Source organism: Trichomonas vaginalis, chromosome V (assembly GCF_026262505.1).
Source record: "Trichomonas vaginalis G3 chromosome V, whole genome shotgun sequence".
Taxonomy (NCBI): domain Eukaryota; phylum Parabasalia; order Trichomonadida; family Trichomonadidae; genus Trichomonas; species Trichomonas vaginalis.
The window spans coordinates 14,484,917-14,500,838 of NC_067207.1; the positions used below are offsets into that span (position 1 = coordinate 14,484,917).

Consider the following 15,922-nt stretch of genomic DNA (forward strand, 5'->3'; position numbering starts at 1 on the left):
AACTACAACATTTCTTAAGTTTGCCGTAATCAGTTGCAATCGATGATTCAAAAGAAAAAGTGGAATTTTAGAAAACTCCTGCGGACATTTTTTTGGCAGAACGTTCTAGTCTTTGTATTGATGCAATTTTGTCTTTATCAACAAGAATACGCATCAGTTACTTGCCTTACACTCTCCTAAATCATTGTTTGGATCAGTGTATTTGGCCATTTTCAAAAATGTTGCATTGCAATTGTTGATTTCGAGGATTCATCGCATTAAGCAACACCACATGAATCACATGAGTCACAAGCAAACTCTACTGACTCATTATTCATTGCTGCTTTGTTTCCTTGAAGATATTTTTCAGAAATCGCGGAATTTCCTGAAAACCATTTAACAATGCTGGAGATTTCATCAAACACTCTGAGGAACAAGCTGAAGAAGTCTTCTTGGTGTCATAATATGATGAATTAAAGTTCTAACGGAAAAGAAGACGAAAATAGAAACAAATATCAGCTGCATAACAAACAAAAGGATATAGACAATCAATAAGTCATTTGTCTTTGAAACATTAATTCATTGACTTTTGCACTGAAAATGTCCATTCCTTTGTTGAGATATGGTATTATATGGCCAAATAATATATGTTCAAAGTGATATGTGTACTCATCATCGTAAGATAAACTCAAATTATAATCTGTATCTAAATCCAAAGAGACATTGTATTAAACAGCGATACTTGCGCTTTACATGACAACTGTAGTACACATCATGCATAATACCATACACAGGGTCTTTTATCGTCACTTTTGTATCGATATTTTTGGGATTTCATATAATTATCATTGATATCAGTTCCAAAATCAATCCAGGTAATGAATCAAGGTTAGTAGATCCATATAACAACGTATAAACCTTTGCTGGAACTTGCGAATTAATTTAACGACAATCTTCAAATTTGTTCGATTGTTTATCACAGGATTCTTCGAGAAATATTCCTGTGCCACACGTAACATGTTGATGCATGTGAAAACACAGTAATTGAGTACGTATAAGCGTTTGCCATCTGAATAATCTGTCTCATTGAGGCATGGAATACGCAGATGCCTGTATAACTCATTAATATTGAAAATGTAACAAAAATTGTGCAGCAGCCGAGCCAATCTATATAGATTCCATGTTGATATCTCGGAACAAGAGCTAAATTCTCAAGAAGTTCATCTTTCCTTAGATCTGCACCTTCTTGAGATGCTTCATCTGGTGTTATTTCTTCTCTTTTTATTGTTCCTTTTCCGTATTTCCCTTTAATATTCCATCTGAGGGCCGCAATTTCGTTTTTAGGAATTCCGAAGAACAATTCCAATTGTGCTTTGATTTCTTTCTTCGCAACAATGATGTTAGCCCTGTAAGAGGAACAATAAAAACAATTGGAATTATAATTGTTATGAAATAGTAGATATCGCATAATCTTTGGAATTCTCATAAAAAGAGATAATGTGTGCGTTCAAGTAACCTAAAGCTGATGTAACTCCAGATACAACTGCATCAAAGTTTTGGAATAAAAATTCAAGGTTGGCGTTGTCATCCATTGGACTGAAATTGTTTTTGTCCTTCAAATTGGATGCTGCCAACAAATAACTTGATAACATATTATATAAAGTCGAATTCGACTCAACACCGCCTGAATATATCCTATGGGAGCTATTTGCACATACCTCATAAGGAATATCATCATCTGTACAAGAATCTAAGTATCCCGAAATTTTTCGAGAAAATTATATATATTGGTCCAAATAATACCTCGTTGAGTTCTCATCACTAAACTCGACCAAATGTCCAGCTACTGGCCAACATCGAATTTTTTGATCTCATTATTTTGATATTAACGAGATTCTTCGAATAAGTTGAGGAATACGACTAACTTGCATCTGTATACTACCAATAATTTGTATTGGTAATGTTAACTTGAGGAATCCTTTGACTTTGAACAAAGAAATTATTAATTGAATCAAAGGCATCGCAGCTATGATAAATATCATGATAACTGTGGTAAATATAACAAGTCTTCTTGCTCTTGATGGGATATTCTTTATAATTGCTTGTGCAGACAGCCAAGGATCCATTTGTTCTTGAAAATTACGATCTATTTCTTCTAGTTCGCTTGATGATGATCTCTCACTTTCTACATCACCTATTTTCTTGATTTTGTTGAGCTTTGCTTGTAATTCCAACGTTTTTTCATGATTTCAAGAACTTTATGGTAAATAATGACTGTTTCTCTATATGCTGTTGATGATAATGGATAATTCCTTATCAAGTTCTGAATAAGTTCTCTGTTCTTGTAAATTCATTTGAAATTTGAGGAATTACGTCATTCATGCATTGTATTCTTTGTTTAATGACATTGCCCCAGAACTCTGAACAGAAATTTTGCAATGTATAGCTTTCATGCTTGCAATGTTGGATGTTTGACAATAATGGCTGGTTTAATTGAGTCAAGAGTTCTTGTCTTAATAGATCAAACAAAAGAGCAAATGATCTACTATTAAATGGCACAGATGAAAGTTTATCAACGTGAACAGATAAACTATTAAGCATTCGAAAGTCATTTTTCAATGCATAAGAGATCTGGCAAGCGCTTAACAATAAATCTGCTTTAACTGTTTGATCAATCGACCATTTAATGAAACTTTGGTCTTCTACTTCAGGGATATGAAATAAAAATCCAACTCTCAAGTAAAGAGAGATCTGATGCTCTCCTGATATATTGAGCTTCAAGAAGTCAACATTCGTGTTCTGATTCAAATGAAGTATAGCTGCTGAAAGAGGATCCAAATTATTATCTTCTCCTTCTTCATCTTCTGATTCCCTCATCCCGTGAAAGCATCTTATGATCCTTCTGCATCTAATAGTCACAAGCTTCTTCGCAATGAATATTGCTATAGGTATAAAGATGATGCAAACAATAAAATAATACAAAGCGTATTTCTCAGTGTAATAAGAGACTAAAGGGAAGAGAGTAAGAGGAAGTGAAGCTAAAGCAGCCCATATGATGACTGCATTGTATTTTGGAGCTACTGCAGGTAAAATTCTCAAAACATTAAAAGCAAAAAAAAGATGCAAGAGCAAAAAATAAAAACAAATGCGCAATTTCCTTGATTGGACTTGAGAGAAAGTAAGAAGTGATTGGAAGAACATTAAAACGTAAAGAACCATATTAATTCTTCGATCTAAGCAGGAATGAGCATACCAGAGTTGTGTGATATCATTTGGTCTAATCAAAGGTGTAGCATTGTATATTGCGCATGAATAGAAAACGTATGTACTATGCATTATGATAATTGGAATAGAAATCATTAAATTGTATAACTCATTCATTGTATATTCACCAACTATCGCAAATAAGTATTTCGAGAAGTAATATGAGATATATGATGAAAGAATGGGCAAAGGATTCTTGATTTAAAATCCAGGAGTAGATATCACTTCTGCTCGGTACGTTGCCACTTCATATACTTGAGGATGTTCTTAAATAGTAAATACATAAGTGCGGCGTAAATAATAATTTAGAGAAAAATTGAATGTTACAATGTGTATTAATAGATGCATTTAGCGGTAAGATGACAATGCATCTTTTAAGTATTGTAATGATTGTGTGAAAATTGTGAACTGAAGTCATTCGTTAATAAAACACCGGTTGAATCTAAAATCAGATAAAATTGGAGAAAACAATCATTCGAAGTGTGTTTAGCCACGAAGGAAGCTCGTTAAATCTGCCTACATCCATTGAATACTGCTGGAGGTAATAAGAAAACGAGAATTGATTCGTGTGATTCGTCAGCTTTAACGCGCAGCTTCTCGCCTCCATTCCACATAGCACTCATATCGACCTCATATTTCTTCGATAAGGTTGATTTGGAATGAATGCTTGAGGCTGCGTAAATACTCGTCATAATCAATTAAATGACTGTAATTTTTTGAATTGAAAATATGGAGTAACATATATTGCATCGTTTGATTTGTTGCAATGTAAATTTATTGGTTATTTCAAAATTGAATACACATTGAATTTGTGAATTCAGATACACACGATAGTTTTTTTCCAATAGATATTTGCATACATATGTTGTAGGTGATACCGATAAAATTATATTTATCGTTGAACTTTACAATTGAGGCAATCGCGAAAACAAATTTACAGATTTTCCAATTTTGAAATGATAACCCATATAGTTTCAAACTACATATTCGCATTGTGCTTGGAAAACATATTTTATGCCCTTTCTAAGTAAAATGTTGTCAGAGAAAGGCAAAACTATGCCTCAATATCAAATTGCAATAATTTTTTTGATTAGTATGCAAAATAGCTTTTGAGGGCGTTGAATAATTTATATAATCTAAATAAAAAGAAATGTAAAAATAATAGGTGGAGTGCTCACCTCGGCTTTGCTCGGTAGCTCAATACACATCATTATATCATCGATTAAATTTCTAAGCAAGTTATTGATTGCATCAACTATATTTTCCAAGATTGGAAAAAGCATCTGTATTCCTAATAAACTAGGGGTAAAAATCGTCCATTATTATCTCAATGATTTAAGAATAGTGTAATTGAAATCTCAAGAGGAAGGCTTTATCATTCAGATAAACTAAATTAACATAAAGATACATGTATAATAAAAGCAGGGATATGAAAGTTTATAGTATGAAATCACAAGGAGAACTTGTAATTTTTCGAGAATGACAGACTAGCTTAATTGAGCAATTTTATTTTCTTCTATAAATAGATGCTTGTAAAGACAATGCGAAAAATCAGTCAGAAAGATCAGAAGAGTAGATCAGAAAAAGAAACTGCTGATAGAGTCTGCGACCAGATTAAAAATAAACGAAAAACTTTGACTTTTGATGCAGATAATATGAAATTTTTTGCTTGTATAAGCAAGTAGTGTTTAACGTTGGCATAGAAAAGTCATCAAATTCGAATAAAAATAGGAAAATAAGAAAAATTGAATTTCCTTTTGTACAATGAAGTTTTCTATCGTAGCAAATGTTCTGAGTAACCCATGTCGAGTTTACTACCCTTACTAGAAACGTCCGAAAGGATGCGCGTAAATTCCGTCAAAATGGCCGTTTCCAATTTATGCGGTTTTTTTTGTAAATTTTTCAGCCGCCAAATTTGAAGAGAAAATTTCTATACTAATAAACTTTTATAACAGAAATGAGTTCTAGTGGCGACAGGATTCCAGACCCTGGACCTGTTTCCGTAGAGGACAACGCTACCAGTGAAGCGCAACCTTCAGGGCCCGAAAAAGTCCCCGAAGCGCCAAAGTCGGAGGTATTGCCATCCGATTTGCCAGCCGAGGCTCAGAAAGAAGTGATAACTATCATTAAAGCTGAGTCTTCTAGCAACCAGTTGCCTGCACAGAATACTACGAATGGAAATACAAAAGACAGCGGAAATCAGAAACCACCCGAAACTACGAAAAAGACAGTAATGACTCTTTCTGTCGCAAATCTCATGTCTGACCCTACACCTCTAAATGCACTGCATTCTAAGGCTCCTACTGTCACGATTAAGACAAACCAATCTGTAATTCGGCCTGCGTCAGTGCAAAAGTTTACGGGAAAAACAATAGCTACAAGATCGATCAAGACAATAATAAAGCCACAGTCAGATCTTACTTTCTTGCAGCCTGCACGCCTCCTAATAATTCAAGCACCAAACCGCCAATCAATTGAAATCCCTCAAACAACATTCAATCAAAATTTTGCGCAATACAACTACGGAACATATTACGGCCAGCCATACCAGGTAATACAAGGCTCTTATCCAAACATCCCTCAGACCTACAATTCGAGTTATCCAATACCTACGTATCAAATGCCTCAAACATACACTCCTCCGTGGCAGAAGCTTCCTCAGCCTGCGATAAATATTGCAAAGCAGCCTCCACCGCAAAATCAGAAAAATCATCAGCATGATTTGATGCCTCCTGAACCAACTTATTATACGGACGAAGATTCTGGCCAATACGGAGTTAGATGTACTTGTGGTGATAACCACAATAGAGGATTACTCGTACAGTGCGAAAAATGCCAGTTTTGGCTCCATGGCATTTGTGTAAATTGTCCTCGAGCTTCGTCTACAGAGCAGTTCCTCTGCCCCTTCTGCCAAGCGAAGAGACTCAGATGCAGATGCAAGAAAAACAAATCGTACAATATTCCAATTGTTCAATGTTCTCATTGCAAATTATACTTGCATAAGCAATGCGAAGGACTTGGATTTGGAATTATTCCAAAGCCATTTGTCTGCTGCCAGTGCCATAAAACACCATTCGAACTTCCTTACGTAAAATTCGATCCAATCTTCAAAGAAATACGCGATTTTACAGTTTACGTCGATCCCGCTCGCTACGAGGTTACTATTAACATTCCCGATGGTAACTTCAAGACATCTCTCGAGCAGGACCTTACAAAATCAGAAATTTCTTTCATTGACACAATGACAAAATATTTCAACAAGTTCTGCGTTCACCTCCTTGGAAATTCAAACCAGGAGATATGGAATGTCTTTACTTCTACGTTTTCTACTGTTTTTAACTGTTCAAAAGAATTAATTTGCGCAGCTATCGACCATCTTACTTACCAATTACTCTACGCCCATGAATATACCCCTTACATGGACATTGTCCCTGATTTCGGCTACAGTGAAGCAATTGCTGAATATGTCGAGACATTTCAAGGCCAATCATTCGACAAATTACCTACACAAACCCAGTAACTCTTAATAGTAACTTAAAGGTCATTTCTCCTCAGTTTCAATGATGGCGATTTCATATGCGATCTTCCGGGTTTTCTGATGCATACCGATGAAGTTTTTAGCGACAATGGCATTCCTCCAACATGTTTGGCCGTTGACAACACTGTACTCGTTATAGATATATGGACGATGGTCGAGCGACAATCACTCGCAACGAACTTCAGAAGGTCAATGCATTCAAACACAGCTGTTAGATTAATAATAGTTGATGAAACCACGCGTCGCACTATTTGCCACTAAATTGACTGGTCCTTTAGCGACGATAAAAACGGCCAATGTATCAAAGCTGGGAGGAAGTAATTTCCTTTTGACGGCGAATTACCTTATCACGTCGAACAAAGCCATGGAAAGGCAAGAAACAGAGATCGAGACAGCCTGTGAAGCAGAAAGAAGAGAAGAAGCAACAGAAGAAGAAAGTGCAACAGCAACAGAAGAAGAAGCCTCAACAGAGCCATTCCGCCTCTCACCCTTTTGTCTTCGTTTTTGGAATATTATTCCGCCAATCCCGTCCAGATTATATCGGACGAAGAAATGGCAGATAGGATGAGAACCCTCGAGAAGGGAAAGGAGAGGAGATTGGGCCGCTCCCAAAATGAAGATTATGTGTTCGAATAAATATTATATTTATAAAAATATTGAATTTAATGATATTTCCATAATGTGTATAAGTTTTGTTATCTATTGGACTATTTCTCAATAAGTTATATGATAAAAATTATCAAATTTTCAATCTGATTTCAATGAATATGAATCTTATAATAGCAAAGTATAATAAGATAACTCTATTTTTAAAAGTTAAGATCTTGATGTCATTAAATCAATCTCGATGAATCAGATTTCAAGAAATATTATTTTATATTACTGAATTTTAAGCAGATTTTCTTGACATTCTATACCAAAACAGAAAATATGAATATGAACGATATGGGCAAGATGAGAGTGCAAAGTGAAACAATGAAATCTATTGCTTATTTGGAGGTTAAGGTCCACTGTAAGGCAAATAAGGCCTATCGTCGTCCTAAAAATATTGCTCAAGATGGTGTTTTTACTAAGGCCCAAAACTTAAAAAAAACCACAAAAATTAACTTTACTCTTATGATCCTTATCAGATGTGCAACAATTTGATGCAGTATCGCAATTCGAATCCGATTTTTTAATGTAGATGTACTCTAACATTCTTGAAAAAATGCAAAATGATATTAATCAAGCTTTTCATTTCTGTATCATACACGAAACAAAAATCATTCATTATACTAAAATTTATCAAAGTTTGAATAATGAAAAAAATAATATCTAAAATTTTACATTGAGTCGGCTATTGATATGGTCAATATTAAATCGTTTAAAAATGGGCATTGGCCAGAATAATACCCACTAAAATACACATTTTTTTAAATTTTATCAATTTGTTTTGGTATATCTTTTATTATAATGAATAAAATGCTTATCTTTCATAAGTCAATACATAATTTATGCTGAAACACAAAAAATAACACGAAAATTTTTGGCCAACATTAGTAGTATATGTTTGAAGGGTTGTGTGACTTTTTTTGTAAACGTAAGAATTCATACAATATTGAACGATTTTGTATCATTTTTTTAACATATGAAGTAAAAAATGTATGATTCTTACGGTTTTTATTCTTACGTTTTTGAATAAATCAAGATTTAAAAAATTTTCAAAATTGTAAGACATTTACACTCAGCCCAAACATAATGAAATAAATAAAAAAAGAAGCTATATATAGATGATGTTAGATATTCGCGATTAATTAACATTATTTGAATTTATGAAATCAATAAAGTCATAATCAAAGACCTCATAAACGAGAAAAAGAAATTGAAATTAATGATTATTTGAATTTATGATATCAATTATTTGATTTATTCTTTCTTCAATCTCTTCTATTCTTTTTGTTAAATCATCTATTTTCATTAATGAGGTGATTCTTGATTGAGGAATAGATTTCAAACTAACCACCCCCTTTATTTTTGAAATTTTGAATCCATCAACTTTAAACATTTTATTCAATTTACATGTTGTCAATTCTTCAAATAATTTTTTATTATTAGCATAATAGTCATTAAATTCTTCAACAGATGAAAAAAATTTTATTTCAGTAATTGGTTTAACAACGTTTATTTTTTGTTGAACATCTTCACTTTCATTTATTTTTAAAATCGGTTTCATTTATCATTAAATAAAAATTAGAATATAAGTGATGAAATATATTTTTTAATTAATATTAAATCAGAAATGGCTGCAGGATTCTTAAAAAATTATGGATGGAATTAAGAAAGCTGCGGGTTGGGTTCATAAAAATATTATTAAACCCGTTGCAAACTTTTTGGCACCAGTAGCGAAAACGGCAGGAACTATCATAGGTGGAGTATTAGGTACTAAAGCAGGTAATCCGGCGATGGGAGCACAAGCAGGTAACGCAATTGGTGGAATAGCTGAAGGAATACTTAATAAAATAGGAGGTAGATAGTTGAAAAATAAATAAATATTATTTTTATCTTAGTATCGGTTGAAGTCTTTGATAAACTTTTTCTCCTTTATTTAAAACTTCTCTTATTGGGGCAGCTTTTGGCGTTATTGATTCAGCAATGTCACTAATTGCTTCTTATTTCTTAAATATCCAATTTGCTCCTTTCTTCATTGTTTCCCAAACTTTATGCGCTCCTCTTTTTACTTTATCCCATAATTTTTTAAAGAATCCTGCAGCCATTTCTGATTATTTCATTAAAATTAAAAATTCATTTTCATCTTTTAATTTTGATTTTTTATTTATTAATAAATGACGACTAAGTATTTAGTGCCAAACACTAAACCGATTAATGGAAATGTGTTTCATTCATTCGAAAAGATAAATGAAATATTCGAAAGAATGACGGTAGAAGATATTATAGAGAACTTGAAAGTTCATGCTATGACTCTGATGCTCCATATTTTGATGATAAACAAACTCATTTAAGAATTACAAATCCGGCTCATGATGTGAACCAATTAGGTGACACATATATTAAACGCAAAGTTAAAGCAACTCTAGTTTCAAATAAAGCTTTCACATGTGATGCCGCTTTTAAATGCATGCGTTTATTCGTTGGTTACAAATCATCAAATCAAAGCCTAAACAATTAGAAGTGAAACCGAAAGAGGTGATGCGCGTTATCTTCAGATGGATTGCGCCCGTGAATCTTTCGCATTTGCAACATATAAACCAAAATCAGAAAGGAAAGTTAAAAAGTTTGTTCATTCGTTATATAATAATGTTCAAAAATATGATAACTCAGTATGTGGTAAATATATTGACCCTTCAGAAGTTTTCAAGAAAGCAAATGAAGAAGTTGATGTCACTTTTGATATGATTATTCCGGTAAATGATTTGTTAGCATTTCAGGCGTTCGATGATTATCCTAAATCATTTGGTGAAATCATTCTTAAATATTATGTTTTCAGGGATACTTTAGTATTTTGTCAGGTTGACCCGTTAAGAGTTGCTGATTTACAAAATTACGTTTATGAAAAGATAACTGATGAAAATTATGAAAAGATTATGAATCATGTTTATAAATATGATCGCAAATTCCAACAAATCGGACTTCCTACCAAATTAATTACAAGCTTAGCCGCTACATCTGCTGACGCAACAGTTGATAACGTTATTATTTCATGCACAAAGATGGAAGTTTTAGAGGATAAATGCATTACACCAGGATACGGTTTAATTGAAGAATCAGTTAAAGCAATACCACGTTTATTTAGTAAGGAAGATCCATTCATGATTCCAGCTCAACATATTGACGTTCGTTCACTAAATGGAGGTTGCATCACTCCTGAAGGTATCAGCTCAGATTTCTCATACGCTCTTCATAATGTTACAGATGTTGTGTTAACATTTCCGAAGAATGCAATGCAAAGAACAGTTTAGAAAATCCAATGCTTCGAGGTCTTCAGGTCACTATAGATTCCAGAAACTTCCCCGATCAAGCGATGACCACAGTGGGCGACATATTCTTTACACGTATGCTTCAAGCTTCTGATTTAGATGGAGTGAATGAATGCACGGAAGAATACGAGGACTCATTAACTAGACCACTGAATGATGATAATGGTATGCCATTAGCTAGAACATGGAAAGACCAAACTTCATTCTTATGCACTATTCCAGTTCAACGTGATGGAGCGGGTATATTCTTTGATGGATTAGAAACTTTCAATTCACAAGTTACAGTACAAGTGAAAGCTTATCCAATCATTCAGGGTGAAAATGACACTTACTGTTCAAAGGTGACAAATCCTCCTCAGGTTTGGTTTACTAGGACTACGTATTGGACATGGACACCGGATGAAGGTTTGAAATTCATCCAACAGGTACACCACCACAGTATAGAAGTTCATATGATGAAATATTGATGAATAGAAATGTTTAAAATTATAAATTTATTTTTGATTAAATGGATTTAAATTCATCCACCCCTATTGAAGAATTAGCAGGAGTATATAATACATACATAGATGATATGATTAATGAAGCATTGAGTGATAATAGAAATGCTCTATCTAAGGAAAAATTAATGAAAATTCCATATTCTGAATGTTACTTAAATTCAATCACTGCAGCAATTGGTAAACAAAATAAAGGTAAAACATTAACGATATTAAAGCAAATTATCATTATTGCTAACACTTCCCCCTATTCACATGTGTTAATTTATATCAACCGTTCAGGTTCACCTTCAGATGATACATTTGAATCTTTAAAGCATTTAATCAAATTCCAATTATTTATTTATCACAAGAAGAAGCAGAAGATTATTTAAAAAACTTTTAATGTATAAAGAATTATATAATACAATCAAAAAGCAAGGATTAGAGGATAAATTATTGATAAACAACGGATGAATTATTTGAAACACTTTCTATTTCAAATTTTGATAGAGAATTTTTGCATTCACTAATTTTTCTAGATGATGCCGTGAAATCAAAACTAATAACTAATGAGAAATCATATTTTAATCAGTTATTAACTCAATGTCGACACATTCAGTTTTCATTCTTTATGGCTGTTCAATATTTCAAAGCATTAAGCACAAACATTAAATCAAACCTGTCCACCCTTTTCATTTTCAGTGGTTTTAGTCGTCAACAGTTGAACGTTATGCTTTATCAAGTGAATTTACCAATGAGCATTAATGAACTTTACACACAATATCAACAATTAGGAGAACATGGAAAAATAATAGTTGATTTAAATAAAGGAAGTGTTAAATTTGATTAACTTTTTATAATTAATTTTTATTTTTTATTTATAATTAAACATGACAGAAATAGCAAATCTTCTACAGGTTCCATTAAAACAAAGGACAAACAAAAAGGGTGTTATATATAGAACTATGAAAGTTCCAGACGGAATGAAAGAATTAGTCCACATTGTTGCCGGTCTTCAAAAGGATGTTAAACAAATGAGAAACGTTTTAACATTACCAGAAGCTCAAGCATATGCCAAACGTCATGGACCAAATTGGGAAGCACGCGAAGCAGACATTACGGGTCCAAATGGAAAACCTGATGGTATAAATGAAGTTTTCGTTACTGATGGTCAAGGTAATATTAAAGTCATAAATGGTTATAAATTAACTATGTCTGATTATCCTAAACGTAAAGCATATAATGAACGTTATCCTATACAATTTGATGAAAATGGAAAAGCTGTTAAACAATACATTGGAGAAGGTGAAAATGGTCCAATTAATTCATACCGTCATAATCCATATTCTTATTTCAATGAAGAATTAAATGCTATTCAAGAGGGACCGGATGGATTACCACGATATTCTAACCAGTTTGATGGTCAATATGCAAATATTAGACCTGAAATTCCAGCTAAGAAATTCTTTAAAGTTGCTTTATTCGATCCAGTGTTCAATGAACAGAAAGAAGCAATGAAAGCAGAATTTAAACCAATTCAAGTGGCAAGAATTTCTTCATCTTCACTTTCAGAAGCGTTCAAGGAATTGATAAAGAAACCACTTTATTCTCAACAAGGTTATAATTTTGATTTAATTAAAGAAAGTGATAGACGTAAATTAGAAAAATCAGATGGTTTTAAGAATGCATGTAATGAAATGATTAAAGATTAAAGATATTGTAAATGATAAAATAAGACTGGAAGAAACTCAAAGCAATATCAATAACATAATTGGTGCAGTTACAAAGAAAGTATAAGCAAACAATGATGAACCTTGGGATATTACCGTAACAACTAAATAAAACTTTAAATATATTTTTCTTTTTTTTATTCAATTATAAATGAGAAGACGTTCACAAGTCAAAAGAACACAAACGCAAAAGCAGAGATTACGGTTGGTTATAACGTAAATGATGATAAATCACGAATTATTCAAAATGTTAAAGTTAATGTTAGCCCTGAATTAACTCTGTACTTACCGAAAAAGGAGGAGGAGCAAAATAAAGAAGATGGAGACCACATCATTTTATCTGAACCGCCGTAAAGAACCTGTTGAAATTCCCACTTATCCAACATACCCCCACCTCTTTCATCAAACATCGAGAACCCAGGAATCTACGATTCCAGTCGCAATGCGCCATATAAAATAGACATTAATTCTGAATTAATGAAAATTTACCGTGATATAATAATTAATAATTATGATTCAATAATAAATTTAATTGACCAATCAGGTTTAATTATTTTACCTTATGAATCATTAATTCACATTATCGCCATTCTTTGTGATGTTCAAGATTCAGACGTTAAGATTCAATTTTTCATAGATGATGAGGTTTCATGCTGCGGAACAGTTGCAAAAATAAATCTATAAAGGATATTAGCACAATTAAGATATCAAAAAACGGAACAACAACTGAACTTCATTTAACATATAATGATATTTATAATAAAATAGTTGATGAAGATATCGAACGTACGAAGATGATCCTATTGAAGACTCTAGAATCTATAGATACACTCAAAAGAAGGCAATTAAAATCGTAAAACAAGATTTTAATGAAAATGAGTCTTCAACAAGCAAATCTATCAAGTCTAAGTCAAAGTCAAAATCTTCGGCAAAGAACAAATATAGTGTTGCCAGTGATTCAGATTAACTTTGTTATTTTTATTAATTTTTTTTGTATATTTTTTTATTGTTAAATATTAGTACTTAAAACTAACATATTTTTATTTAAATCAAAGTGATACATTGTTATCCAACAGATATTAACAAGAATACCATAGAAATAATGAGATATCGAAATTAATATCTTTGTAAAACGAAAAATTCGAGTCATTTGTAAAATATGGTATCAAACAACATAAAGAACAATCTCTTTATATTCATCAACTATTTTATTATAAATATCATTATATGTTAAATGAAGTTCAGTTGTTGTTCCGTTCTTTGATATCTTAATTGTGCTAATATCCTTTATAGGATTTATTTTTGCAACTGTTCCGCAGCATGAAACCTCATCATCTATGAAAAATTGAATCTTAACGTCTGAATCTTGAACATCACAAAGAATGGCGATAATGTGAATTAATGATTCATAAGGTAAAATAATTAAACCGATTGGTCAATTAAATTTATTATTGAATCATAATTATTAATTATTATATCACGGTAAATTTTCATTAATTCAGAATTAATGTCTATTTTATATGGCGCATTGCGACTGGAATCGTAGATTCCTGGGTTCTCGATGTTTGATGAAAGAGGTGGGGGGTATGTTGGATAAGTGGGAATTTCAACAGGTTCTTTACCGGGTTCAGATAAAATGATTGGGTCTCCATCTTCTTTATTTTGCTCCTCCTCCTTTTTCGGTAAGTCACGAGTTAATTCAGGGCTAACATTAACTTTAACATTTTGAATAATTCGTGATTTATCATCATTTACGTTATAACCAACCGTAATCTCTGCTTTTGCGTTTGTGTTCTTTTGACTTGTGAAACGTCTTCTCATTTATAATTGAATAAAAAAAGAAAAATATATTTAAAGTTTTATTTAGTTGTTACGGTAATATCCCAAGGTTCATCATTGTTTGCTTATACTTTCTTTGTAACTGCACCAATTATGTTATTGATATTGCTTTGAGTTTCTTCCAGTCTTATTTTATCATTTACAATATCTTTAATCTTTATCATTTCATTACATGCATTCTTAAAACCATCTGATTTTTCTAATTTACGTCTATCACTTTCTTTAATTAAATCAAAGTTATAACCTTGTTGAGAATAAAGTGGTTTCTTTATCAATTCCTTGAACGCTTCTGAAAGTGAAGATGAAGAAATTCTTGCCACTTGAATTGGTTTAAATTCTGCTTTCATTGCTTCTTTCTGTTCATTGAACACTGGATCGAATAAAGCAACTTTAAAGAATTTCTTAGCTGGAATTTCAGGAATATTTGCATATTGACCATCAAACTGATTAAATATCGTGGTAATCCATCCGGTCCCTCTTCAATAGCATTTAATTCTTCATTGAAATAAGAATATGGATTATGACGGTATGAATTAATTGGACCATTTTCACCTTCTCCAATGTATTGTTTAACAGCTTTTCCATTTTCATCAAATTGTATAGGATAACGTTCATTATATGCTTTACGTTTAGGATAATCAGACATAGTTAATTTATAACCATTTATGACTTTAATATTACCTTGACCATCAGTAACGAAAACTTCATTTATACCATCAGGTTTTCCATTTGGACCCGTAATGTCTGCTTCGTGCTTCCCAATTTGGTCCATGACGTTTGGCATATGCTTGAGCTTCTGGTAATGTTAAAACGTTTCTCATTTGTTTAACATCCTTTTGAAGACCGGCAACAATGTGGACTAATTCTTTCATTCCGTCTGGAACTTTCATAGTTCTATTATATGCACCCTTTTTGTTTGTCCCTTGTTTTAATGGAACCTGTAGAAGATTTGCTATTTCTGTCATGTTTAATTATAAATAAAAAATAAAAATTAATTATAAAAAGTTAATCAAATTTAACACTCCTTTATTTAAATCAACTATTATTTTTCCATGTTCACCTAATTGCTGATATTGTGTGTAAAGTTCATTAATGCTCATTGGTAAATTCACTTGA

At 32.3% G+C, this 15,922-nt stretch overlaps 3 protein-coding genes and 2 pseudogenes across 5 annotated transcripts, besides 1 other annotated feature; 3 read left to right on the top strand and 2 right to left on the bottom strand.

The window, feature by feature from the left end:
* Positions 1-2,295: 2,295 nt before the first annotated feature.
* TVAGG3_0335660 (adenylate cyclase protein) lies at positions 2,296-3,315 on the bottom strand (the record flags this gene model as incomplete). Its single annotated transcript, XM_051230599.1, has 1 exon — positions 2,296-3,315. The coding sequence occupies one exon, from the start codon at positions 3,313-3,315 to the stop codon at positions 2,296-2,298; it is 1,020 nt and encodes a 339-aa protein (XP_051100329.1).
* Positions 3,316-4,966: 1,651 nt separating this feature from the next.
* On the top strand, positions 4,967-7,059 carry TVAGG3_0335670 (the record flags this gene model as incomplete). The annotated part of the gene is made up of 1 exon (XM_051230600.1): positions 5,201-6,763. The coding sequence occupies one exon, from the start codon at positions 5,201-5,203 to the stop codon at positions 6,761-6,763; it is 1,563 nt and encodes a 520-aa protein (XP_051100330.1).
* A 3,671-nt stretch (positions 7,060-10,730) lies between these two features.
* Positions 10,731-12,030: a mobile genetic element.
* On the top strand, positions 10,833-11,239 carry TVAGG3_0335690 (annotated as a pseudogene). Its single transcript has one exon. A coding segment is annotated over exon 1 (407 nt).
* Positions 12,031-12,202: 172 nt separating the features above from the next.
* Positions 12,203-12,778, top strand: TVAGG3_0335700 (uncharacterized protein; the record flags this gene model as incomplete). The annotated part of the gene is made up of 1 exon (XM_051230601.1): positions 12,203-12,778. A coding segment is annotated over one exon (576 nt), but the record flags the coding sequence as incomplete, so codon positions are not given.
* Positions 12,779-13,615: 837 nt separating this feature from the next.
* On the bottom strand, positions 13,616-14,788 carry TVAGG3_0335710 (annotated as a pseudogene). The gene has a single exon. A coding segment is annotated over exon 1 (1,173 nt).
* Between the last annotated feature and the right edge of the window lie 1,134 nt (positions 14,789-15,922).